General features: G+C 41.7%; 1 protein-coding gene across 1 annotated transcript in view; it reads left to right on the top strand.

Moving 5' to 3' along the window:
• Positions 1-3,967: 3,967 nt before the first annotated feature.
• Positions 3,968-27,973, top strand: part of Golm1 (golgi membrane protein 1) — an 81,140-nt gene continuing 57,134 nt past the window's right edge. Inside the window, exons 1-3 of the mRNA XM_026404457.2 lie at positions 3,968-4,083; positions 17,258-17,407; positions 18,961-19,140. Coding sequence (XP_026260242.1) covers positions 17,279-17,407; positions 18,961-19,140 — 309 coding nt within the window. The 5' untranslated portion in view covers positions 3,968-4,083; positions 17,258-17,278. The remainder of the gene's footprint in view (positions 4,084-17,257; positions 17,408-18,960; positions 19,141-27,973) is intronic.

Here is a 27,973-nt window from a genome sequence, read left to right on the forward strand (position 1 = left end):
TTATTAAATTTTTTGCTGTATATATCTAGTGCAGACAGGATATCACAATTCAATAACATGTTGATTATAAATTACTTGGGAAACAGTAGGCACCCTACAGAATCTGATTTCCTTTATCTCTTATTTAAAGTGGGCTCTCTTGTCAGAGAGTATTAAGTTATACAGAAATGCATGTGGACATGTATGCATGTGATTGGTGCCTAAATTCATATAGTACACCACGAAAAGGAGGAAACAGCCACAGCCTGATCATTAAGACCAAGGCCAAATTGCAAAATAAGAAGTTTGCCTTTAACTTAGCTGAACTCTGGAGGTCAAGGCAGTTAACAGACCCAAAGATGTGGGGTTCTCTCCTCCTGGGCTCCATTGTTCTTGTTTCCTATCTGACTTCTGAAAGAAAGGCTCCTGCCAAGCAGCAGGTGGGAAACAGAAAAATGAAAATCTTCAGAGCAGGAATGTGGTTAGTCTGAACTGAAATGTATCAGAAGCTTAAAAATGCAGAGTAAGTTTCAAAGCTTTAGTTATTTAGGGTGTATTGGTTTAAATAAAGTATTATAACCAAGCTGATTTTTACTTATTTCTTTTTACTTTTTAAATGTCGCTATTAGAACATTTTTGATTGCAAATGTGGCTTGATTCTACTTTTACAGGTCAGCCCTGTTCTACTCTCACCATCTCTATAGTCTTTACCACTTTTCCTGAACAGTTATAACTTCTCCCTTCCTTGAACTTCCATAGCTCTTGAATCTCTCTTAGAATATTTGTGGAGGACGTTTGCCTGCTGACGTTCCATTTCCTTTTTTAATGGGCATCCTGATCTCCTTTTTTGAGAATGTTCCATGGTGTGGAGTCATGATGAGAATTAGTGACCACTTTCCACTATAGAAACGAGAAGACTTTTCTCTGCTAGCCTGGGGGATGAGCATACAAATTGTACTCCTTCCACTGGAAACTCATTTTGTATCTTGAGCAAGTGTGGCAATGATGTGGGAAAGTTAGAGGTACTATTCCTTAAAGCTATAGCAAGGTATGATGCATATGCTACCTGAATTCTTCCCACCTAGTTATTTTTGCAGTGTTTTTAGCTCTCTAAAGGTTCTCTAAGTTGATCAGAAATCAATCAATTTGATTTTTTAAATTCTTACCACTGAGTCTGTGAGATCTTGACAATTGTCCAATCAATTTCTCTTTTCTTTAAGATTAAGGAAAAGAGTCTGCTTCAGTTGTTTGCAACCAAGAACCTTGATTGGAATTGTACCTGTGTTACTCTACATGTATTACATTTAGTTCTAGCAAATTCTAGTTCTGGAATTAAAGCAAAAACTGAAGATGCACAGCTGTCAGACCCACAGGTCGATGTACCAAGAAGGATGGGTATCATTGACAAGATGGCTGCACAGCCATGCTTCTCAGTCCTGAGATGTTGCTGTGTTCATTCTAGGAGCAGAGTATAATGGACCATCTGAAGTAATGGGTCTGTGGTAGGCAGAATAATGCCCCCTTAAACATGTTCATGCCCTATTTTCCAGAAACTCTGAATGATACCTTATGTGGTAAAAGTGCACAAGTAGAGGATCTTGAGGCAGGGAGGTGATCCTGGATTATCTGGGTAGGACCAATGTAATCACAAGGGTCCTGAGGAGGGACAACCCTTTACCAGCTGGATTAAAGAGACTGACTACAGAAGCAGAAGCAGAAAGATGCAACACTGCTGGCGAGATAAAGAAAGGCAGCCTCTACAAACTGGAAGAAGCAAGGGAATAGATCCTCCCTAGAGCTTAAAAAGGAACATAGCTTTTCCAACACCTTGATTTTATTTTAACACAGTGAGACCTCTGACCTACAAAATTTGTGCTGTTTTAAGATATTAGGTTTGTGATAATGTGTTATGGCAGCAATAGAAAACTAACATAAGGACATTGCATTAAATGACTGTCCTACCAAGGCTGCAATCCTTGGATATCAGGGAGGCAGCTCTTGTGTGAAAATCAGGTGCCATTAACAAATGAGGGGAAAGGATGCTGAATAAGCAAAATGTGAATACCTATTGCAACCAACCACAACTGAGTTTTTAGGATCAGCAACTGATTAGGTTAAATATTTTGGGTGACATAACTTAATAGAGGGAGTTTTATAAGGAATGTAAATCCAATGCTTAAACGCACACATACATGCGCTATATGTATCTATTTAAAACTGTATTTTAAAAAATCCAAATATTGTCAAAAGAATCTGCTGAAATTTTGTGAAAACGAGTGATTCTCCTTTGGTAAAGATAAAGCTAATTCAGCCAGCTGTCTTAGCACCTAGACATATGGACCTGTTCCATAACGTGTTTAAGAATCACTGACTAATTAGTTGTTGATAAATGAGAGACACTAATGGAGACCTACTTAGAAGCAAATGAGATGGAAGTTATGGTTCACCAGTTTAAGAATGTAAAACATACCAGGAGAGCTGAAAGGGGCAAAAAAGGGAATTTACCATACCTGTCCCGAAATCCTGAGTGTGATTACTTTAGGACACAAGAAGATCTGAGTGAGGTGATATAAGTAACTTTATCAGCAAAGCCAAAGCTGATGTCCAACGTGGGCTCAGTTTTTCAAAGCTTGGTCTCATTGGGCAACAGCTTAACAGGTACGGGTAACAAAAAATCTCACTTTGGAATAGAGTAGAACATTACCCTATAGGGGACATACATTGTCAGCTCTTCTCTTTATTTCCTTTCCTTTTGTTTCACTTATCTTTTTCATTGTTTCTTGTCCCTTATTAATTTAGCCAAGAGGTTGGATCATAAAGATATCTTTCCTGAAGTTTAAGATACTCATGCTAAAGTGACAGTGAAGTACCTTGGTCACCTTTTTCAAGGCAAATCTTTGTTCTGATTAAATTTTATTTTAGCTGTGAGAAAATTCCCTTTGTGAGTTCGTGTTTTCCTTTTTGTTGTTGTTGCAGTGCTGGGATCCAATATCGGGCTTCATGGATGCAAGGCAAGCACTTTACCACTGAACTATCTGTAGTCCCAGACTGCTAGTTTTTTTGTGTGTGTGGTTGGGATTTAAGAGAGGTGCAGAGGAAGGGGCTTCCTTTCTCAGACACCAGAGCTAGGAAAGCTTGAAAAGATAATAGAACTGTTCTATGTCTTGGCCATACTAAAAATATCTGGAAGGCTTAGAATCATCATTCAGTTTCACAATCCTGCAAGTGGGACCCTGGCATCTGAACGCTTTAAAAACTCCTCTCCAAATAATGGATGTCTAGCCAGTGCTGCCAGTTAAGAATCATGGCTTCAGAATTTTCTAGCATGATTACCTTGGAGGTCATTAGTTTTGTGGCATCCTCTCTGGGAGGTATGGCCTCACAATGCCTCTCAAGCATCAGTACGTTTTAAGAATTACCTGAGGCGCTGTTTAAAAGTCAGATTCCCAGGCGTCATCCTTAGTCCTAGAAGATCACGCTCGCTGGCGCCTAGGAACTGAAGGTCACAGGGCAACGCCTGGTGGGGGAAACAAGACAATTTTTGGTGAGTATAGACCTCCTGAAACCTGTTTCTCGCTGATACCCCCGCCCCCCTTACACTGGGCAGTTTTGACCCAGACCAGAAAAGATGACCAGAGTGTGGCAGGTGTGTGGCGCTGGGCGTGGTTGGCCTTACGTTCGAGAACATTCCCGGGGAGGTGGGTCTAGCCCAGGGACTTTTTCTCTTCCGCCGCCTCCCGGCTCCACACGTTCCTCAGAGGCCTGCAGCTGGGGGAGGGGGTGTGCCACAGGTTTTCCGGCTCCCGCGGAGGTGTGGGCACCGGCTGGGGTGCGCGCACCGTGGAGCCAGACATTCGCGCGCGGCCGGGCCTCGCCTCCTCTAGCTCCCGGCGCCGCCTCCGCCATCCGCGCCGCCAGCGCTGCCCGGGGGCGGGGACTCGCGCTGCGGAGGCCACAGACGCGGCGGCGCTGGACGCGGAGGCGCGGGGCTCACTGCGCGGAGCGGGTCCGAGCGCGAGGTAGGCAGCGGTGGCGAAAACCGGCCCGGGCGGCCTTGGAGCTGGGCTGCAGAGCGCCAAGCGGTCACCGGAGCCTAGGAAGGAGGTGAGTGGGTGGCGCGCGTCCCTGGCTTCCTTTGATCCCTCTCCTGTCCTCCTCAGCCCGGCACCTCCGAGACCTCGCGCGGGTCCCTGGAGACTCCCCCAGGCTCGCGCGGACGCTGCAGCCTTTTACCCGCTGCCCTCGTGGCTGGCGCCGCATCTTCGCGCGCGGTAGCAGCCCGAGGCTACCCCGACCCTTTGGTTGGATCCCCCAGGTCGGGCGCGCGGCCCCCTGGCCCTTCGGTGAGGGCTGTGCGAGCTCCCCCATGAAGGCCAGTTTCGGGCCACGCGGGGCCTTTCTTTTTGTTCTGAGCTTTGTCACGCGTGTCGGCATCCAAAATCAAAAGCGTGCGGCGACCCCCAAGTCACACTCGTTCTAGTTCTGCTGCAAGATTTGCACGAGGGCCAGAGGGCTGGCCTCTCTTCCTCCCTCCACCCTAGGCGCGCTTGGGCGGCCGCCGGTGCCCACGTTGCCGCGGTCGAGACCTGGCAGGTGACCCGGAGTTTGGCTCCGGGTCCTCCCTTCACGCGGCTGGAGCCCAGCTGGAGTGGGTTCTCCGCTGATGCTCCGGGTTCTAACCCGTGCTTCCTACGTTTGCCAGGATGCAGGAGCAGCACAACTTTGTCGGCTGTAAAATAGTCGCCAGAGGTTTTAAACACTATTTCACACCCTATTTAATATTTTTAGTGATTTTTTTAAAAACCAAAGGAAAATTGGGAAAAAATTACCAATTTTGATAAACATTCTTTTCAGTAGAATTTAAGAATCATTATGTTTGGAGGGCCATGATGACCTAGCCATTTTCAGATGTCTCATCTCCATGTCTGCAAAACCAAACTTGTATGACTTTCATGGCATGAGGTTTCCTTTGTCTGATTTGGGGTCTCTAGGCCTTATAATTATGCAAAAATTGAAGATCTTGGGTTGGATAAATAAGATGTATAACAGCCTGATAAAATATTTAGGAGTGTTAGAATGTCTCTGATTGCTGGCCACCAGATTAGCTCAAATTTAAACAGTTTTGGTATTTCTGAATTTGGGGGGCATGAGACCTGGGGAGCAATAGTGTCTTATCGTTAGTCCTTATGGGTCTCCGAAAGCATTCTAGCTCTTTCTGCTTGTGTTAAAAAAACAAGTAAACTAAGCTCATGCTATTTAGGAAGAATGATTTTTAATTTCTTTGCAAGCAGAAACCATTAACTTGCTAAGACAGACTGTTCTTAGGCCAGACCCTTTTTAAGGTGTTGATGGACAAAAATAAATTGAATTGTTAGGAAGTTTAAAACGTTTGCTTTTAAGACGTATTTCATCCTGAGGAGAGGTTATCACATTTTTCAAAATTGGCTTTGCACAAAAATGAAAGAAATGAGAGGAAAGGAGTATGGTGAAAGTGGGGTAGTCAAGTTGCCAATGACCTGGCCATTAGGAGCTAAAGCCTTCTCATTGCTGGTTACATTTAGAAATGGAAATAGAAACGTTCTTCATTTTCTTTTTCTTTCCTTTTTTTTTGAGGGATGGAACAGAAACAGCAGTGAGGACATAAGGACCCTGACAGGCAACCTGCAGTAGCCCTTTGTTTATAAGGCCACCTTCCCCAGCAGGAGGGGATTGCTGTCTTGTCTTGGGAAAGAACCTGGGAGAGATGCCTCTGTGTGGATGAGGTGGAAGGATGGAGAAGCACTTTAGCAGGTCCTGTTGAGCACTGTTACTAAAAGGTAGCTTTAAGACAGCCTGGTTCTAGAAGACCAGTTCTGATTCTCAAGAGTCCTGGGGTGGCCAGAAGGTGGTTGAGAGTTCTGTCCCTTTGACTTTAATTCTGTTTCATTATTATTTTTTCTTAAAAACATTTCTTTTTTTGTTAAAAAGAAGAAGGAAAAAAACTAGAAAATTTGTCTAACCATCTGCAGAAAAGTAGGAATGGTCTTAATATGTTTATGCTCTTACCTTAGAAAAGTGAGTGATATTTCACTTGCACTCTGTTTCACCACAAAAATTCATTGAAGATTATTGTCATTTTTTTTTTCAGACTTTTCAAGTTACTGACGAAACTAGGTTAAAAGAGAGACTTCACTTGAAATTTAAGAAGTATTTCCTAAATCCCCAAAGTCTCTTTGGCTTCATACATTAAAAATACATGTCATTTCAGATTTTTATATCTTGATCTTATTTTCCTTTAACACCCTAAAGGATTATATTAAAAGAATGTCCCCTGTTAAGATATTGAAGATTAATTAGTTTCTGTCAAAAATTTACATATATAAATATTATATGATTACTCTGGTTTATATTATAAATTGCTGTGGTTTCAAAAAATCTTTTTCGATCATTCTCATTGGTAAAAAAGCCTTTTTTAAAGCGTTTCCCTGTATAGGTGATTGTTATTTATAAATTATATATATTTAGATATATATGCTAATTTTGCTTACATTGTATCTCGAAGCCCATATACACTTAAGGCTGGATTCATTGCCAGTGACAGTGGAGGTAAAACCTTATTTCATATGTTTTCTCATAATCTTGAGTGTTTTGGGCCTGTTTCTCTTCAGATCTGATTACATCATCATGGTTGTTACTTTGAAATGTGGTTCATGCAAAACTGACTCAGTGTTAAGCATGTGTATTGTCAGCCACGTTGCCTTTAAGTATAACTTTAATTTGTGTTTTTATGGAAACCTTAAAAGCATCCTGTCCTTTCCAAAATTTTGATAATCCACCCACCTATCCCATTGTGCATGTGCCAACTAAAATAGTTGCTTTGTGCTGAAGGTGAAGGAAGGGAAGTAAGTGACCCTGTCTACCCGCGCCTTACTCCTCAGGCACCTAGGTGTTTTTTTTTTGTTTTTATTTTTTTTTAAGATGTTGACTGACCTTTATTTTTATTCATTTATTTGTATGTGGTGCTGAGACTCTAACCCAGTGCCTCACACATGCCAGGCACCGCTCTACCACTGAGCCATAACCCCAGGTCCCACCTCAGTGGTTTTTGACAGGTGATCCTCTGACAGAGGGACACAGTGAGGATGAAGTGTTAGTTTCTGCTTACATTACTACTAGTGATATTTTATGGTGGTAAATATTTACTACTAATATGATGCAGTATGGCATAAAATAATTTGTGTACATGGTACATACAGCATTGCATGTCATACGTGTATAGTGAAATGTAGTTTCCTTTTTTATTTTTTAAATGCATGACAACAGTGGAATGCATTACAATCCTTATTACACATATAATATCCTTATTACACAGCATAATTTTTCTTATCTCTGTATATAAAATGTTTATGCCAAATTATGCCATTATACATGTACTCTTTTCTTTTGCATTACAATTCTTAATACACATATATACCACAATTTTTCATCTCAGTTTGTATATAAGGTATGTTGACACCAAATTCAAATCTTCATACATGTATTTTGTATAATGATAACCATCACATTCCACCATCCTTGCTAATCCCTTTTCCTCCCACCCCTCTTCCCTGTCTAGAAATAATCTTCCTCCTATGCTCTCCTTCCCTACCCCACTTTGAGTCACCCCCCTTATATCAGAGAAAACATTCAGCATTTGTTTTTTGGGGATTGGCTAACTTCACTTAGCATTATCTTCTCTAATGCCATCCATTTACCTGCAAATGCCATGATTTTGTTCTTTTTTAGCACTGAGTAATATTCCATTGTGTATAAATGCCGCATTTTTTTTATCCATTCATTCACTAAGGGACATCTAGGTTGGCTCCACAGTTCAGCCTTGTGAATTGTGCTGCTATAAACATTGATGTGGCTGTGTCCCTGTAGTATGCTGTTTTTAGGTCCTTTGGGTATAGTCCAAGAAGAGGAATAGCTGGGTCAAATGGTGGTTCCATTCCCAGCTTTCCAAGGAATCTCCATACTGCTTTCCAAATTGGCTGCACCAATTTGAAGTCCCACCAGCAATGTATGAGTGTACCTTTTTCCTCACATCCTCGCCAACACTTATATAATTTCTAGGATTTTTCCTCTCTAGCATCTTCTCTGCCCTCTGGGATGTGGATGCCTTGCCAGTATACAGTGGTCTCTCACTTCAGCCTCAAATTGTAATTTTCTTATTGCATCCTCAGAAGAACCTCATGAGGATAGGTATAATTGATCTTCCACCTTTTTTTTTTTTTTTTTAAACGGAGACTGAAAGGTCAAGTAATACCACAGCAGGCCCTTGTAGTTGAGCCTTTACTTGATGGTAAATGCTTTCTTTGATGTTTTCATTTAATTTTCACATTTAATTTTACCCTTACAGATAAGCCAAGAGATTTGGAAATGAGTAATTGCCCCATGTCACCCAGTTAGAAATGTTGCCTGCTTAAGGCAGGGTCCTGGGTCTTTGTGTTCCTTGAGGGTACAGATTTTTTTAAATCATAATTTTTTAAAAATCATAATTCAAGTGGGTTTGAATGAGATCAGTTTTTCCTATTTCTTATGGTATACATATGGTACTAATGTTTTTGTTTTTGTTATAATAAATGAAGAAGCTGTAAAATACTATGGGAATGCTAGAAATACAGCTTCAAGACTTGCTAATGTTACAATTTTCTATCTTCCTTACATCTTAATTTTTTTTTCATTGTTCCTTTTGTTTTTTATATTTAGAAAAAAGCTGATTGAGGGGAAAAAAAGAGAGTGAATGGGAAAACATGATTCTTTCTCTTTCCCACTCTCTCTTTGTACAACTTGTATGCACCCTTCCTTAGATATACATTCTATATATGGAAAAATATATTCACATACAGTATGTGTTTTTAAAAATTTATCAACAGGGCAGTGCTCAGTAGTAGAGTGCTTGCTTAGCATGTGCAAGGCCCCAGGTTCCAGCCCCAGTACTGCAAAAAAAAAAAAAAACAAAACAAAACAAAAAAAACCTGGGGTAGGGGGCATGGTTTTTTACATATCATTTTGCAACTTTTTTTTACTCCAAACATTTTTTGGGAAGGAAGAGGGAGCATTGGGGATTGAACTCAGGGGTTCTCCACCACTGAACTAGTACATCCCCAGCTCTCTTTATTTTTTATTTTGAGATAAGTGTCTCACTAAGTTGCTGAGGGCTAGCCTTGAACTTGCCGTCCTCCTGTCTCAGTCTGTAAGAGTACTGGGGTTACAGGTGTGTGCCACAGTACCAGGATTCACAGTAACAAACTTTGAAAGCTTAAACCATCATTTTTTTTATTGCCATCCTTCTGTGGGTTGATGGGTTCAACCAGGTGGTTCTCCATATGATGTTGGCCAGGACTGCAGTCATTTGGGGATTCAGTTTGGGGGGCTAGGATTTTGATGGCTCATTCGCTCTTACCAGTTTGTATTGTCCTTGCTGAATTCTTAGAATGGACAGAGTTCTAATACACTAATGATTAGTTGATTTAGACAGTATATTTAAAACTACAATTCTCTAATTAGTGTTGTCAGAATTGGAGGTTTCTAGCCCATTATTTCTTGCTCTCTGTCATTGATTTTGGGGCAGTAGACAGATTATTCCTTGTCTTCTCCCCATTCTTTCTGTATCCGTTGGGAGAGTCCTCATAGAAGCTGTGCTGCTGAGGACCCAGCTGTCTTTTCATTCTGATAGTTTTGAACAGATAGCTTTGTCCACACCTCACAGCAGCTTTGATTCAAATGCTCAAAGGGAGAAGAACCTTAGACTAGGAAGTTGCTTTAAATGGAGTCCAATTTAGGTTACTCTTCTCAGAGAAATAAAAAGAAACCTTGTTTCTATAGAGCAGACAGTATAGATAAGATTTAGGGAAAATGTTGTTGCTGCCTCTCTACGGATAGAAGGTGGGAGGCAGTAATGGAAGAAACCCAAAAGGCCAAAGAAGAGCTGGGAAAACAAACAAAAACTCAACGCCTAAATGGTAGGGAAATGCAAATATTTCTCCAAAGATAAACACTACACCTTCTCTGTCATACCTTTCTGTTTAAACATAGTCAAGTGCAGTAGACAAGTGTGGCTGGAAAGATTTGTCCAGAGTGAACAAGAGAACAGGGAGTGGGCCTTAATCTTTCATCAGCATTGTCTTCATCTGTTGTCACCACTCCCCTACCTCCTCCCTCTGATTTGGTAGATCCGAATGGGGCCAGATAATTTCTTTTCTTTTCCCTCCCTCTCTTTTTTTCTACCAATCCTTCCTTCTTGATCTCCTCCTCCTCCTCTTCTTCTTCTTCTTTTTAGAGCTTTATGGTTACACATAGTAGTTGGTGTCATCCCAATAAATTCATGAAAATTTGCATTTATAACAAATTCCAAAGTAATGCTGATGCTGCTGACCCGGGAACCACACTTTGAGAACCATTGAACTGTATTGGAGGAGAGCACAACCCTTTTCTGTAAAGGATCAGATAACATTTTAGGTTTTACAGGCCACATGCTGTTACAAGTGCTCAACTCCTGTTTTAACCCAGTAGCCATAGACAATATTCAGATAAGCTGTGTGTTGGCTTTCTGTTGGTGTTACAAAATTCCTGAGGAAGTCAATGTAAAGGAAGAAAGATTTATTTTGGCTCATTGTTTCAGAGGTTTCAGTCCATGGTTGGTTGGCCCTGTTAAGTTGGTGCAGATGTAAGGATGATCGTCATGAGGTAGAGCAGAGCTACTCACCTCACGGTGGAGGGGACAGAGACATCCCCTAACAATACACTATAACAATTCTTTAGATACCATTTACATTGTATTGTTTATTATAAGTAATGCAGATATGATTTGAAGAGTAAGGTATGCATAACATGTGCAAATTCTATCCCCGCTTATATAAAGGACTTGATCATCTTTAGATTTTGGTATCTACAGAGGGTCTTGGAATAAGGGACAAGTGAATAAGTAAACAAGTATGTTGTGTTTTTGTAAAACTTTACTTATGAACCCAGGTTTTAACTATGTAATTTTCACCTGTCATGACATTGTTATTTGAACTTTTTTCAATCATTAAAAAAAGTAGCAACTTGGGATTGGGGATGTGACTCAGTGGTAGAGCACTTGCCTAGCAAGTGTGACGCCCTGGGTTCAATCCTCAGCACCACATTGAAAATAAATAAAATAAAGGTTTGGTGTCCAACTACAACTAAAAAATAAATATTTTTTTAAAAAAAGTAGCAACTGTTCTTAGCTCATGGGTGGCTGGCAGGATTTGACCCTTGGGCTGCAGCTTGGGACTCCTGAACTAAAGGGAAGATTTGGAAGCACCTGCTGTGATGTGCTGTTGGAGACCAGGTGTGAAGACCTTTCTTCAGAAAACTCCCAAGTGCTGGATAAAACAAGAAGGACTTTGGTTCTTTTATTCATTTTTACTCATCTACCTCACTTTTTGCCATTTCCACCATCTAACACTAAATATCATTCTCATTTTTAAAGTTTTAGTTTCTAGAAACTGTCAGCTTCCAGAGTTGGTGAAAACACGGTGTTTATAATTGGGATTGAGGAAGTGGGAGGAGGGGATTCCATGTTCTTCCTGGTGAATTTGTAAAGCAGCTTCATCAAGTACCTTGGACTTGATCATTTAATCCTCATTATATAGAGGAGGAGTTGACAAACATTTCCTAAATGGCCAGAAAATAAATGTTTAAACCTCACAATAAATAATGACCCCATACACTGTTTTAACTGTCCAATCTGCCTTGTAGCTGGAAAGTGGCTCTAGAGGATACTTAAAGGATGGGGCTCGCTGTGTCAGTAAAACTTGATTTACAAAAAAAATGCTGGGTAGACCAATGGGCAGTAGTTTGCAGACCCTTGTTTCAGAAATATTCTTGAAATGGGGTAGAGTGTTTAAAATCTGGTGGCCAGGTCCTTGCTGGGGCCCATGCACTCACTGCAGGGATTTCTGAACTTCCTGCTGAGGAATTCTGATTGTCCAGCTTGGGTGGGGCCATTCTTGAGAGAACAGATGGAGGTGTGGCCCTGACACTGTTTGGAGAAACTAGATTGTTTCTGGATTGGTGTGGGTTGGCCAAGCTCCTTTGATCTGATTGTTCATATACATATTTGGCTACATGATTAAAAACGACGTATAAAAAGGAGATTGTTAAAAGTATTTAAGAGGTCTGGGGGCTCATGCATTTGACAAGTTGTCCATTTTCATTTGCTTTTCCTTTTAAAAAGTTATTAGTGGCCTCTGTTTATTCTCTCTTTCGTGCTGAAAATGGAACCCAGAGCCTCATGCACATGCTCTACCACTAAACTGCATGCCCAGCCCCTTTCTGTTCTCTTATAAAAACTTTTTTGTTTTATGGGCAAACAAGGTTGAATTTTTAAATTCAAGCCAGTAGGTGAGGCTCTATAGTTTTTTTTTCATGGCTTTTTTTTTCTTTTTAATTTATCAAGAGACTTTTAACTCAGAAACATGCCCATAAGGGGTTTCACAGAGGTTAACTGATTTGATTTAGGTTCATGATTTTTTTAGTATGTCAGATGCACATAATCAAACAGTAGATAAAACACATTCTGAAGCCTAAATTAAGAAGAGTATATTAATGTGTTTGTTTGATGTGGTGTATCTCCTACTGCCTTCTGTTGCCTTCCCAGTTCACATGAATTCTGAAGTTGGGGATAGGAAAGTGTTTGAAGAATCTGGCCATCTTAAACTCTGGCTCTGAGTTATTGATCTCAGTCTTCATAGTCTTGTCACTTCTCTCCGGATCGGTCCCTTGTCATTCAGCTGCAGTGGTTTCTATACCCCTGGAGGCCAATGATGAAGGGCCTTGCAGGTCTGAAGGCTCAGTGTTTGCTTTTCTTTCCTCCTGGCTGTCTTCTTACTCTGGCAGCATTTGCTCCCGCTGGGAGTTGAGGGTACTTCTGACTTTGCTGACTTTTGCTTCTGTACAGCTTCCTGGGCAGCCAAGACCTGGGTCATAGTGAGGGGCTTCCTTTTTTAAGTTGTAGTCTGAGATGTCTGCCACCATGGCAGCATCCATGATTCAGCTCCGGGCGATGGCCATCAGCCATGTTTCAGTGCACAGCAGAGCCAACAGGAGGAGAGCAGATGGTGGTGTACTGTAAGGTAGAATGGTTGTAGAAAGAATACATTCACCACCTTTTCCTCATAAAGTAGGAAAGATGGAATCCAGAAGTGGTCTGTTACTCATCTTTCTACCCCTAATAATAGTCAGCATTTATGGAGCAATTACTATGTTCCAGTTGTGGTTCTAGGCACTTTTCATATATTAACTCATTTGTACTCATGATAACCCCCGTGAGGTGATCAGTGAGGCCCAGGCAGTTCCTGTGGCTCTTGAGAGGTGGGGCTGGAGTCCATATGGCTATGTGCTTTCAGTTTGTTCTCTTAACATTACCCTGAGCTTTCTGGTGCTCACACCACACCTGACTCAGGGGAGTTGCTTAGTATTTTATTGACTGGTGAAGGAAGGAGATTATTAAAATAATCATCTGTATGTTTCCCTTGAAGTAAGGGAATCAAGTCTTTTTTCTGCTTTCAGACTTATGGTACACCTACCTGCCAACTTTTATCTGCTGGAATAACACCAGGTCTTGCAAGGGTCCCATCTGAAAATATATTCTTAGGGGAGTTAGTATATGACAATGATAGCTGTTCAAAGCACGAGATTAAAATTCAGTTATTCGGTGGGGGGGTTGCTAGCCATTAGAGGGAGAAAGAAGCTGTACTCACTGTATTTCTTTACTCCTTACATCAGAAAGGATTTCCAAATGGATGAACAATTTTATTTATTTATTTTTTTGTAATAGCAATTTAATTAATTAATTGATTATTTTTCATGCAGCTGGGTGCGTGCAGTGGCACATGCCTTAATCCCAGCGGCCCCGAGAGGCAGAGACAAGAGGATCATAAGTTCAAAGCCCACCTCAGCAAAAGCGAGGTGCTAAGCAACTCAGTGAGACCCTGTCTCTAAATAAAATACAAAATAGGGCTGGGGATGTGGCTCAGTGTTTGAGTGCTCCTGAGTTCAATTTCCAATATCCCCCGCCTATATATATATATATATATATATATATATTTTTTTTTTTTTGTTGTTGTTGTTGTTTTTGTTTTTGAAGTGCTGGGGATTGGACCCAGGGTCTCTTGCATGTTAGGCAAGTGCTGTACCACTGAGCTCCACACCCAGCCCTGGATGAATAAGTGTAAACATGAAACTGTATATAGTCAGCCTGCTGCATCTTCGGGTCCTGCATCAGAGGATCAGAGGATTCAATCAACTGCTGATCAGGAAATATTTGGAAAAAAGTATGTCCCATGAAATGTGTGACTACTCACAGGAGGGGAGAAGGGTAAAGATTATAAGTAGTTTCAAATGTGTTTTCATCAGACCTTGGTTTGATCACGTCAGATATTGTTGCTGGAAGAGTTTTGTTTTGTTTTGTTTTGTTTTAATCTCCTTGGGTTTTTTGGATTTTGGAATTGTGGATAAGGGATTATACTTCTAGATAAGAGTTTGTAAACACAGATGGATGTTTAAGGGTATTCATGGCAGTCTTGATTGAAATAAGCCTGGAAAACCATGACTGCCCCTCTGGAGGAGATTGGTTAATGGTCCTGATACACAATCGTGCTGCATTTAACTCTTTAAAAAGAATGGAGCAAATGGTGCCATCTTGTTTGGACTAAAAATATATTGATGCTTTTATGTGCATCAAGTTACTTCTAGAGTGACATCTAGATCAGTGGCTGCATATTTAAAGCCCCTGGAGAGATAAAATAATAATACCTGGGCTTAACCCCATTGCATTAGGAATGCAGGGGTGACGCCCCAGAACTGCTATCTTAAGGTACTCCAGGTGATTTTGATATCCTTGAGATTTGAGGACCACTGGTCTAGAAGGATAAGACATTAGAAAATACTTTGAAGTGGGAGGTGGGAGATGTAATTTTGTACAGTACTATATAAAGTAATCCCCTCTCCTATTTGTATTACTAATATTTTTTAAATTATTATGAAGAGAAAAAAAGTAAAGGACTCTTGTATGGTTCACATCTGCTATTATAGGCAAAGACATTTTTAGCAGGTCTGTACTCTTCTAGAAATTTGATATTTCTGAGCATTACACTCTTTTACTATATACAGTGTTTGCTGATGTCAGTTGATAACTGAGTTAAGAACCCAAAATACCAGAAGTGGATGAAAATGGCCTGAGTGGGCACTGGGCTCAGGCATCAGTCTTTCATGGTCATGCTGAGGCATTTTATTATAAATGATTCAGCTAGATTGCTTATCCTTCCCACCAGGCTCCCACACTAGTAGCTAAGCTAATTAAGAAAGAAGTTGCCTTTTTCTTTTTTTCGATGGTTTAGCTGATATATTTGACTACATGGAAAATAATATTGATAGGTAAAAGTGATGATAGAGCCATAAGAAATAAGTAAGTTTTTATAAACAAGGCTTTCAATGAGGAAAAACAAAAAGGTTGTAAAAGAAATGATTTGTATTTATAGTATACTACTTGGCTCTTCTATGAACTATTTATTTTGTGTAATAATGGAAGTATTGACTTGATTTAGCTAAAAGTTGTTCTGTCATTGTGCTGGGAAGATGGAGAGATGATATGAGAGAATTAAATACTTGGTCTGCCAAGATGAGAAGACAGTGACCAAAACAAAAGTCAGTTTATGTACAGAAACTTAAAATATACTCAGAAGCATATTATTTAGAAATATGGAGCAGTACATCAAAAGAAACTCGAGACTTGACAGTGATGGCCTTTGGGTCATACAAATAGAATGGGCAAGTGTGTGGCAAAGGCTCATTGTCTCATAACCTTTTTTAAATTTCATTTTTATTAGAGCTTTATAATTAGGCATAGTAGTTGGTTCATTTTGACAAAATCATATATATGAGGAATTTAATTTCAGTCCCCATTTGCCCCTTCCCTCCCCTTTTCCTCCCCTTTCTCTTTCCTTTACTGATCTTCCTCTCACTCATTTATCTATTTATCTTTGATTGGAACTTTCTATATAAAGGTGAAATTCTCTTTGGCACATTTGTATGTGCATGTAACATGATTCTGTTAGAGTCATTCAATTGTTCTTCCCTTTCCCATCTTTCCTCCTTCCCTCTCATCCTCCTACTCCACTGATTTTTTCCTGTATGTTTATGATATCTGATCCTCCACTCTCCCCACATCTTCTTCCCCTATTTTGCTCTAGTTTCTACATATGAGAGAAAACATTTGATCTTGACTTTCTGAGTCTGGCTTATTTTACTTATATTCTCCAGTTCCATCCATGTACCCGCAAATGCCATTTTTTCATTTAAGAAGATGCCTTTTGATGGTACATTAGGACTGCCAGCTTACTGACAAGAGCTTTGTCTTGTAGCTTAGTCCCTGTTGGCCTCTTTCCCCCTCCTTCTTCCTCTTCTCCCTTTCCATCCTCCTGTGCCCCATCTTCCTTACAACATCTACCTCCTCCTTCCTCTTCCTGCCCCTTCTCCCTGTTTCTCTTCTTCTTTTTTTCTCCTGTTTTCTTTCTCCTTTCTTTATCGCTGCTTCTTTCCTCCTTCTTCTGTCCCTTCTGCCCCTTCTCCTCCTTACCCTTCCCTTTCTTCTTTCTTCCCCCATTCCTCCTATCCATCTTTCTTTTCCTCTTTCTCCTCCTTCCTGCTTCTCCTTTCTTTGGCATAGAAGGGCCTCTGTTCTCTGAGATCATGTATTGCAGTTATCAACTGACTTTATCACTCTGATAAAGTTCTGTTTTATCTGGCTCAGTAAAATTGTCGAATATCAACTTTCCTTGTTCTTGCTGACCTCTGCTCACATCCAGCCAGATCTGGTTTGGGGTTGAAGTCCATGAACAAAATTGCTAGAGCTCCTCTGTTGTGTTTTTGTGCACCCTATTTTTGCTAATACTGCTATGTGGCACATCACATATTAGTATCTCTATCAAAGGGTTAAAAAAATACTTCTCTTATTAGGCATCAAGTAAAATTCTCTGTGGTGAATCCTGAGGTATTGTATTCTTTCCAAGGTGAGATGGGTGTACTTCATATCTGCCATTTATAGAAATGATTGTGAAGACAGTTTCACATGTCAAGGAGCACATGCCAGTCTATGCTTCCTGACAAGATGGTTTCCCTGAGGGTGGCAAGGATCAGTGTTACCCACTTTGGGGATTGTAATACTAGAACAGAGGTTTGTTTACCTGTTTTTACTCTTGGGTGTTTCCTTTGTTCTTGTTTTTTGCAGCTTCTTAACACCGGTTTTGAGATGATGGGATTGGGAAACGGGCGTCGCAGCATGAAGTCGCCGCCCCTTATTCTGGCTGCCCTGGTGGCCTGCATCATTGTCTTGGGCTTTAACTACTGGATTGCGAGCTCCCGCAGTGTGGACCTCCAGGTATTGTGTCTGTTTATTTTTGTGGGTATGGATGCCATTGAATATTTAACATTGTTGAGTGATGGTCCCAGGGGTTTGCTGTTAATTGTCACCCATGGTGCTCAGTGTACACTCCATGATAGGGGTTTTGGGCTCTACATCTGCTCCAGCCCAGCCCTGGAGCCGACTCTACTCCATTGCAGCTTTGGAAGGAGAGGACACCCTGTGATGGATTAGGATCACTGCCAAAGCCTCCCTCTGCTTTTCAATTGAGCATTTGGGTGGTTCTGGAAAGGCAGCCTGCTGAGGTTCACTGGCCACAGCCCATTTCCAGTCCTGGTGTCCACGTGGACATCAAAGAGTGATATTTGCAATATATTTGGATGATGAGTATAAGAAATGTGTTTTTAAAGGTGCCAATAATAACTTTAGATTTCCTGTGTCTTATGGCCATTCATGGGTTAGAACAATGCAGAGCAAGGACAGAGACTCTTTAGTGAGGCTCCTCTGATCCCTCTTCTTCACTGGGCCTTGATCCTGACCCCATCCTCACCCTCGTCTTTGATCTGCTCAGCCCTGTTTTAGCAAAGAATCTGCTAGGTCATCTTATCACCCTGATAGCTGATCAAATTTCTCATCCCCCATACTTGATGTCGAAGTCTTTGACCTGCCTTTAGCAAGAATCTTATTAAACCAGTTTAGTAAGAATACCCCTAACCTGTATGCTGCTTCTTAGTCATCATGCATCCTCTGAACCCTTCATTCTGCTCATTGGATATACTTTCCAACCACTTTTGCTTTATTGAGAGTTGAACACAGTTTTTCTTTACACTATTATAAGTCACAATCTCTGTTGGAATAGTCATGAGTAAAGTTTTCCTGGTCATTTTAATATGTGTCAGAATAATTTTTATTTTTACACAAATTGTCTCTTTTTGTGTTCAAGTCCTACAAAGTTGGGATTTTGCTTTCCACATTTCACAGGTGGGCAGAGTAGAACACACAGAGAGAGATTAAGTACAAGTAGAACAGGGATTCTGACCACTGGGTTCTTGGCCATGGAACTCCATCCCAGCTGAGCAGTCTCTGTTTTGTCCTCTCAAGCTAGGATTGTCCTCTTTATCTGCCAGGATTATAGTCCTTGTAATTGAGCTTCCATGGCAGCCCCTGTTCTCTGGGCAGATGAGACCTTGGTTTCTGAGGTTGGAGAATTGAATCTGTTTTTAGACATTTTCTTATGTGCAGCTAACAGAGCACGTAACTCTCAATATTCATGCCCCACCTCGTGCCAGGTAATGCACAGAACACTCTGGGTTTTTACTACATTTATATCTCATAAGCCCCTGTGAGGGGTGTAGTGATGGGTTTCCATTTTTCACTAGTAATGTGGAGGCTCAAAGAAGTGCATTCCTCGACTTAGAGCAGCATTTCTCCAGAAAATCCTCTTAAAGCACATAGCCTTAGGCACATATTCGGTATGTAAGGTGGGGTGCAGGGTTGGCTCCAGTGAGGTCTTTGAGAAAGCTGAGACAGTCTCCCAGATGGTACGACCTCACCCTTTGGTTTTCTTGTAGTCACGAATCCTGGAGCTGGAAGGCAGGGTCCGCAGGGCAGCTGCAGAGAGAGGTGCTGTGGAGTTGAAAAAGAATGAGTTCCAGGGAGAGCTGGAGAAGCAACGAGAGCAGCTCGACAAGATCCAGTCTAGCCACAACTTTCAGCTGGAGAGCGTCAACAAGTTATACCAAGATGAGAAGGTATGGCCTGCCTCATTGCCCTCATATTTCTCTTCCAAATGACAGTTTCTACCTTGGGTTAAGATTTATGTCATTATGTAGAGTGAACCTGTTGGTCAGGTTGGGCATCTCCTCCCCTTGACCCTCCATTCCCCACTGAGCTCATCTTTGCAGTGGTGATAAATGCAAGAAATGCAAAAGAATCAAGGTGGCATTGGGTTCTTCCTCTTACTGTCTTTTTTCTTATTTTCTACTCTGTGCCAGGTGCTTATATCTCACAGAGGAATAGTGTTTGAGTCTTCAAATATTTCACTGATATATTTAGATCTCTAAATACTAACAAAAAAAGTCGGGGCCAGGTGTGGCAGTGGCTTGGAAGGAGGATTGGAAGGCAGGCTGAAGCAGGAGGATTGCAAGTTCAAAGCCAGCCTCAGAAACTTATGAGACCCTAAGAAGCATAGTGAGACCCTGTCTCAAAATAAAAGGCTGGGGTTGGGGTTGTGGCTCCGTGGTAGAAGGCTTGCCTAGCATGTGTGAGGCACTGGGTTCGATTCTCAGCACCACATATAAATAAATAAAATAAAGGTCCACTGATAACTAAAACATATTTTAAAATAAAAAAGGACTGGGAATGAGGCACAGTGGTTAAGCTCCCCTAGGTTCAATCCTCAGTACTTTTTAAAAAAAAATAGTAGGGAACTCAGAGTGTTGGCTTTTAAGTTTAAAACAACAACAACAACTAAATTTTGCACAGATTAAAAAGGGGCTTCTGGTTAATTAAAATATCACTTTTTCTGAGGATTGCATAATTGAACTTTCTTGTTATTAACTGGTATAATGGTATAAGTTACTACTGTCTTCTAAAGTACATCAAAGTCATGATTATTTGTTATCCAGAAGGCTTTGGCTCTTACTAATGCATATGTCTCTCCCTGGGGAATGGTTGATTTATTAAAAGGAGGTTGTACCTCAAGATCCATTATCTCAGATGTGGACTTGGTTTTAGTATAAACTAGTGCCCAACACTTCACTAGAAAATGAATCATTTCTAAGGAGGGCTTCAGACTTTTCTTTCCTAACTGAAAATTTTAAAATGCAAGAAGTACTTTCCTTCACTTGTAGCATACTTTCACTGTTCACAAACTCATACATCTTCCAAGGGAATTGTTCCAGTTTCCATGTTATAATAAAGTGCTTCTTTATTTTTCTTTGCTGGAAGGTACTGTTTGTGTTCCTGAAAGCCTCTTTGACTGAATATAATGGGGCCTGGATTTTTCTCACAGTGTTTATGTAGACAGTTTCCCTAAAGATGGGTTTCTTGGAGGAAATAAGAGTTTATTATGTCAAACTCAGAAACTGTAAAAAGATTTTTATTTGGGGGTCTTAGGGATTGGAGTTTGTGAGACACAGGTTCATATAGCTATGAATCAGTGTTCAGGGAAGTGGCTATATGGCTGTTGAATATTGAGGAGAAATGGGGGCTGTATGATAAAGAGATGAATTTATAAACAGGGTTGGAGGCATAACTAACTGGTAAAGTGTGTGCCTAGCATGCTTGAGTTCAATCCCAGCACCAAAACAGTAAAAGCCTCCTCACGGGATGAAATGAAGGGGGATATCAGCTAGGTAGAAAACCAGGTGACTTTCCCTTGCTTCTTTATTTTTTATTTTTTATTTTTCATTTTGACACAGGGTCTCGCCAAAATTGCTGAGGATCTAACTAAGTTGCTCAGGCTGGTCTAGAACTTGGGATCTTCCTGCCCTAGTCTCCTTAGTTGGCTGGGATTATAGGTCAGCTTCTCTTTGGTTTTTTAAGCTTCACTTTTAAAAAGGGAAGGCATGTGTATAAAAACTGAGAATCCATTGGGAAGGGAAATTTTAGTTAACAACAAACAATCCTAAGATCAGTATTGAAAAGCCAGAGGCCACAGTCAACAGAGTAAAAATTTTCAGTTAAAGGAACATCACATAGCTGTTTGAAAAGAGAGTCTGTTTTCATTGAGAGTTTTAAACTTTTAGGACATGTAACATAAAGTTCTTTTTATTGTGGGAGCAAGGATGGGTTCCTCATCACATCTTAGCCCCAGGAGGATTTTAGCTGTACTTTGGTGTGGTGGAGCTAGCTTCTGAGTCAGGAGACCAAGGTTGAATTTCCTTAGTCACATAATTTTAAGCAAGTCACTTAATTTCTTTGGATCTGTTTTCTGAACTGTCAAGTGGAAATAATGACAGAATCTCCCATATAGGGTATCTGTGAGGATTCAGTAAGATATGACTTATAAACTGGGCTTGGTGGTGTAGACTTGGGGAGGCTAAGGCAAGAGGATGGCAAAATAAAATAAAAAGAGTTCCCATGTAGCTTAGTGGTAAGATGGCCCTGAGTTCAAACCCCAGTCCAACAAAGGAAAAAAAAGATAATACTTCTGAAGGGTTTAGGAAGGTGCTTGACATGGAATAAAAACTCAAAAACTCACAGCTAGTATTATCATAGCTAATCCTACCAGCAGTGTTAGTTAGCAACACAAGAGCACTAGTAGTAGAAGAGCTAGCAGTAAACCACAGTGGCAATAGTGATAATGTTATGCTTTTTATGAATTTTATCTTAGCCCGGTCAAGCTGCTATAATGAAAAGCCACAGACTGGGTGGCTATAAACAGCAGACATTCACTTTTCACAGCTCTGGAGGCTGGGACATCCAAGATCATGACAGTCACTAATTTTGTGTCTTAAAGGCCTGTCCATGGCACCTTGTTTTTGTGTCCTCGCAGGGATGGAGGAGTCAAGGCAGCTCTATGAGGTTTGCTTTATAAGGACGCTATCCCATTCACGAGGGTAGAGCCCTCAGGACATAATTTCCTCCTAAAGGTCCTACCTCCTAATACCACTCTTTATTAGAATTTTCAAGAGTCATCTAATGGTCTAACACAAGTTAAGTATCCAAAATGCTTGGGACCAGAAGTGGTTTGGATTTTCAGATTTTTTGGCTATAAAGATACTGGGATTGGGGCTGGGGATGTGGCTCAAGCGGTAGTGCGCTCGCCTGGCATGCGTGCGGCCCGGGTTCGATCCTCAGCACCACGCACCAACAAAGATGTTGTGTCTGCCGATAACTAAAAAATAAATATTAAAATAAAAAAAAATAAAGATACTGGGATACACACACACATATATATATGGAAAGACTATAATTAAATTTTTAGCTATAAAGATATTGTGATATATATATATATGTGTGTGTATGTATGTATGTGTGTGTGTATATATATATATATATGGATATTTGGGGGCTGGGACCCAAGTCAAAAAGTGAAATTTATTTGTGCTTCATATGCTCCTGATAGTCTTAGCTTAAAGAAAATTTTATGTAATATTTTTAGTGCACATGTGTTTTGACTTGTCACATGAGGTCAGGTGTATAGTTTTCCAGTTGAGACACCAAGTGGGTATGTAAAAAGATTCAGATTATGGAGCATTTCAGATTTTGGATTTTCAGATTAAGGTTGCTCAACCTGTAGTGATTGACGGCTATGGGAAGAGATGGAGTGCCAGGACCTGTGAATGAGGTTGGTTGGCAAACCCCTCAGGACCTTAAGATTTCCCATCTCATCAGTGTTCCTCACCTTGGGCAGTTACTGTTACTGTCTTGGGGTGGGCGTTATATCTCTCAAGTGAGGATCAGACAAAAACTTTGAAAACCAAACATATCAGGGTAAACATGGTGAATGCTTTTTTTTTTTTTTTTTTTTTTTTTTTTTTTTTTTTTAAAGAGAGAGTGAGAGAGGAGAGAGAGAGAGAATTTTTTTTTAATATTTATTTTTTAGTTCTCGGCGGACACAACATCTTTGTTTGTATGTGGTGCTGAGGATCGAACCCGGGCCGTGCGCATGCCAGGCGAGCGTGCTACCGCTGAGCCACATCTCCAGCCCCATGGTGAATGCTTTTTATGATGAAATTATTGCGTTGGGTCAGATTTATGTGATAGAATTTTCTGTGTTTATGGAAATGATCCTCATTTTGTGCTCTGCAGTACAGTAGCCAGTAGCTACATGAAGCTATTGAATACATAAAATGTGACTAGTAGAATTGAGGAGCGAATTTAATTTTAACTAATTTAAACAGCCAAATATGACTCAGCTGCTTTGGCTGGCAGAGGTTTAGGGAATTGACAGGACTCTGTTAAGAAGCCCGATTTGCGGGGCTGGGGTTGTGGCTCAGCGGTAGAGCGCTTGCCTTGTACGTTCAAGATCCTGGGTTTGATCCTCAGCACCACATTAAAAAAAATAAGTGAAATAAAGGTATTGTGTCCAACTGCAACTTAAAAAAAATTAAAAAAAAAAAAAAGAAGCAGCCTGATTTAGGTTCATTTATATGGTGCTGTGTTTCTTGAAGGAGCAGCACAGGGTGAAACTGGGTCTCAGTGGGTTCTTTGTGTGAGAAATAGAAAGTTTGTTGGTCCATTTTCATAATATAGTATTTAGCTTTCATTGGATCCAATTATGACTATTTTAATTATAGTCCTTCCATTTGTACACCCCAAGTTTGAAATTAGCTAATCACTTAGATTGTAAGCCCAAACGCTTCTTATCAGAGCAAGGGGCAGTACTTTGTTAGGGGTAAAAGCAGGCGGACTGTCTGCCCATGTGTGCTTGCTTGTGGGATTCCCTCCGGGGACACAGCCTTCTGCAGAAGAACCATGACCCACTGCCAAGCACGTGTTTGATTTCTTGTGGCACCTTGGTATTTCTAACATTTGACACTTTACCCATTTCCTCTATAAGGTTTGGAGGTAAAGGTTCAGATTAGGGACGCTGAACATGTGAAGTCTTTGCAGATGTTATCCACAATCTGAGAAACTTTTATTTCATATAAAGAATACGCAGCCTACAGTGGTGGTTGAATTGGGATGTGGAAGATGAGATCACCCTCTGTTTGGATATTTGTGCTTCCCTAAAAGTCTGCAGCTTGCTAGTATTTCCACCACAGTCTCCACCCAATCGGAATTGAACCCAGGGCTTCAAACATACAAGGCAGGTGTTGTACTGTTGAGCTGTATCCCGTCCCTTTTCAAAAAAAATGTTGAGAATGAGTCTCCCTAAGTTGTCAAGGTTTGCCTCAAGTTTACAGTCCTCATAAGGAACTTAAGCTTCCCAGGTCACTGCACCACTGTGTCTGACAACTTGCTGGTGTTTTGGTGCAGAATTATTGATTCAGCTTATCAAATTGGCACCTGCTCATGCCCCATCTTGCAGTTTGAATGTATTTGTTATGGAAAATGCTTTAAAACAATCAACCCGGCCATTAGGTGGAATCCTGCCAGCCAAGCCCACACGGACCCTTGGGTCGAGTACGGGATTTCAGAAGGGGAAGGAAGCAGTACAGTCCCGTCCCATCCCCCACAGCGGACACTCCATCCAGGCAGTCAGCGGCCACCATCCGGGAAAGCTGAAGGATACACCACCACTCTCCAACAGCTTGCAACATCAAAACAGCCAGCAGCAGGACCCGGGAGATCCAGGCCAACTGATTCGCGCGGCCTGCCCTGCGGCTACAGAAGGCGTGGCGCCTCAGAGAAGCCATTAATTAGCAAGCAGGGAGGTTAGGGCCTGCCATTAGGTGGAATCCCGCCAGCCAAGCCCACATGGACCCTTGGACCGAGTACGGGATTTCAGAAGGGGAAGGAAGCAGTACAGTCCCGTCCCATCCCCCACAGCGGACACTCCATCCAGGCAGTCAGTGGCCACCATCCGGGAAAGCTGAAGGATACACCACCACTCTCCAACAGATTGCAACATCAAAACAGGTTTGTGGGGGCTCACGCCAGGGGTACATTGGCAGCCCTTAGTGCTGAGTTCCTGCTTTGAGATAGAGGAGAGAAGCAGTCCAGCCTGGTTCCAGACACCGGTCGGATCACAGTGGAGGACAGCAGCCGCCATTTCGGAGAGATGATGTAATCATCCCCATGTTCTACTGATCTCAGCTCATTCAGCTACGGATCAGGTGATTTCAGGCTGGTAGTTGCCTGTGTCTAGCAGACAGATTTGTTGCTCAGGCTCTGGACTGGGGATCTTGTGGAGAATATTCCTAGAGGCTCATGCCAGGCAAGGCGTGCGCCGGGCACTGAGCAGCTGGATTCTGGTTCCCGGGGCTAACCTGGCCCAGGTCTGAGGAAACTGCGGAGACTGCCGGTGGAGGCCAGCTCCAAGTGGAGTGTGCGCTGAGCTTGGGGCGACTGGGTTCTAACTCCCGGAACAGTTTTGGCCTGGGGCTGGGGAACCCGTGGGGGTCGCTCGCTGGAGCCAGCTCCCAGCGGAGAGTGTATCGGGATCGGAGAGGTGGGGTTCCGGCTACCTAAGCTGCTTTGGCCCAAGGCTAGGGAACCGGCGGTGACTGCTTCTCAATTAGGGTTCTGCTGGGTGCTGTGGGGGCAGAGTGGAACTTCCACCTGCGCCCAGAGCAGGCCAAGTGACCCGCCGGCATGGTATCATGACACCCCAAACGCAGCTGGAGCTGAAGAGAGCAGCCGCCCATGCCTAGAATAGGACCAGCGACCCCGAGGCGCGGTAGTCAAGTTACCTCATTTGGAGTAGGGGCTGTGCGGAGCTGCTATCTGAGCAAACAGGGCAGGCAGACCTGCTGCCAACTGGCAAGTCAGGCCAGGTAGCTTGCCAGCGTGGGGGACACGTAACACCGAGGCAGTCGCGTCACACTGGTTGGAGTGGGGGTGGAGCAGGGTCGCCGCCTGAGTCCGGAGGGGGCTCAGCGGCCTGTTGGAGAGGTAGTCAGGTACCCCCATTGGGAGTGGGGGCTGTGCAGAACTGCGACCCACCGGCCTAGAGGTCTGCCAGCGTGGTAGACACGTTACACCAATTGGAGTGGGGACCCAGCAGAGCCGCCACCCACATCCAGATCAGGACCTACGACCCCAGGGCGTGGTAGTTACCTTACCACAATTGGAGTGGGGGCAGAGCAAAGCCGCCTCCCGTGCCCGCAGGGGGGGCAGACCTGCGACCGATCAGCGTGGTAGACAGACCACCATAATTAGAGGAGGAGCACAGCCACTACCCGCCCTGCAAGGGAGACTTTCCAACTATACAAGAGCAACATAAATAAATAGGGGGTAAATTTCAAAAACACAACAGTTGCACCAAGCAGAAAGAAACGCGAGCAGTATGAAAAGACAAGGAAAGAAAGGACCACAAGCAATGCAGGTCAACTCAACTTTAGAAGAGGTAATAGCTGCAACAGATGGAATGTCAGATAAAGAATTCAGGATATACATGCTTCAGATGATCTGGAGTCTCAAGGAAGACATGAGACAGCAAAATCAGACAATGAAAGATCACATTGACAAACAAATCCAGGAAGTAAAAGATCAATTTCACAGGGAGATAGAGGTAATAAAAAATAAACAAATAGAAATTCTAGAAATGCAGGAAACAATAAACCAACTTAAAAACTCAATTGAGAATACTACCAGCAGAGTAGATCACTTAGAAGAGAGAACATCAGACAATGAAGACAAAGTATTTCAACTGGAAAAGAACATAGACAGCTCAGCAAGTCTGCTAAGAAACCATGAGCAGAACATCCAAGAATTATGGGACAATATCAAAAGACCAAATTTAAGAGTCATTGGCATACAGGAAGGCACAGAGCTCCATTCCAAAGGAATAAACAGTCTATTCAGTGAAATAATACGAGAAAACTTCCCAGAATTGAAGAATGAGACAGAATCCCAAATCCTAGAAGCCTACAGGACGCCGAATGTTCAAAATCATAAGAGATCTACACCTAGACACATTATAATGAAGACGTCCAACATACAGAATAAGGACAGAATTTTAAAAGCTGCAAGAGAAAGAAAGCAGATTACATTTAGGGGTAAACCAATCAGGATAACAGCTGATCTCTCAACACAGACTCTGAAAGCTAGAAGATCCTGGAATAACATATTTCAAACACTGAAAGACAATGGGCTCCAACCAAGAATCGTGTATCCATCGAAATTAAGCTTCAGGTTAGAAGATGAAATTAAAACCTTCCACAATAAACAAAAGTTAAAAGAATTCGCAGCTAGAAAACCATCTCTTCAAAAAATCCTTGGCAAAACATTACAGGAAGAGGAAATGGAAAATAACATTGAAAACCAACAATGGGAGGTAGGACAGTAAAGGGGGGAAAGTAGTCAAAGAGGATAACAAATCAGGTTTAGTAACATCAATAAACAAATATGGATAGAAGAACAAACCATATCTCAATAATAACCCTAAATGTTAATGGCTTAAACTCACCAATTAAGAGACACAGGCTAGTAGAATGGATCATAAAACAAGACCCAACAATATGCTGTCTACAGGAGACGCATTTGATAGGAAAAGATATACATAGACTGAAGGTGAAAGGTTGGGAAAAATCATATCACTCATATGGACTGCGGAAACAAGCAGGAGTGTCCATACTCATATCTAATAAAATAGATTTCAAGCCAAAGCTAATCAAAAGGGATAAAGAAGGACACTTCATACTGCTCAAGGGAACCATACACCAACAAGACATAACAATCATAAATATATATGCCCCAAATAATGGTGCAGCCATGTTCATCAAGCAAACTCTTCTCAAGTTCAAGAGTCTAATAGACCACCATACAATAATCATGGGAGACTTCAACACACCTCTCTCACCACTGGACAGATCTTCCAAACAAAAGTTAAATAAGGAAACTATAGAACTCAATAACACAATTAACAACCTAGACTTAATTGACATATATAGACTATACCACCCAACATCAAGTAGCTACACTTTTTTCTCAGCAGCACATGGAACCTTCTCAAAAGTAGACCATATACTA

Source organism: Urocitellus parryii, chromosome 4 (assembly GCF_045843805.1).
Source record: "Urocitellus parryii isolate mUroPar1 chromosome 4, mUroPar1.hap1, whole genome shotgun sequence".
Taxonomy (NCBI): Eukaryota; Metazoa; Chordata; class Mammalia; order Rodentia; family Sciuridae; genus Urocitellus; species Urocitellus parryii.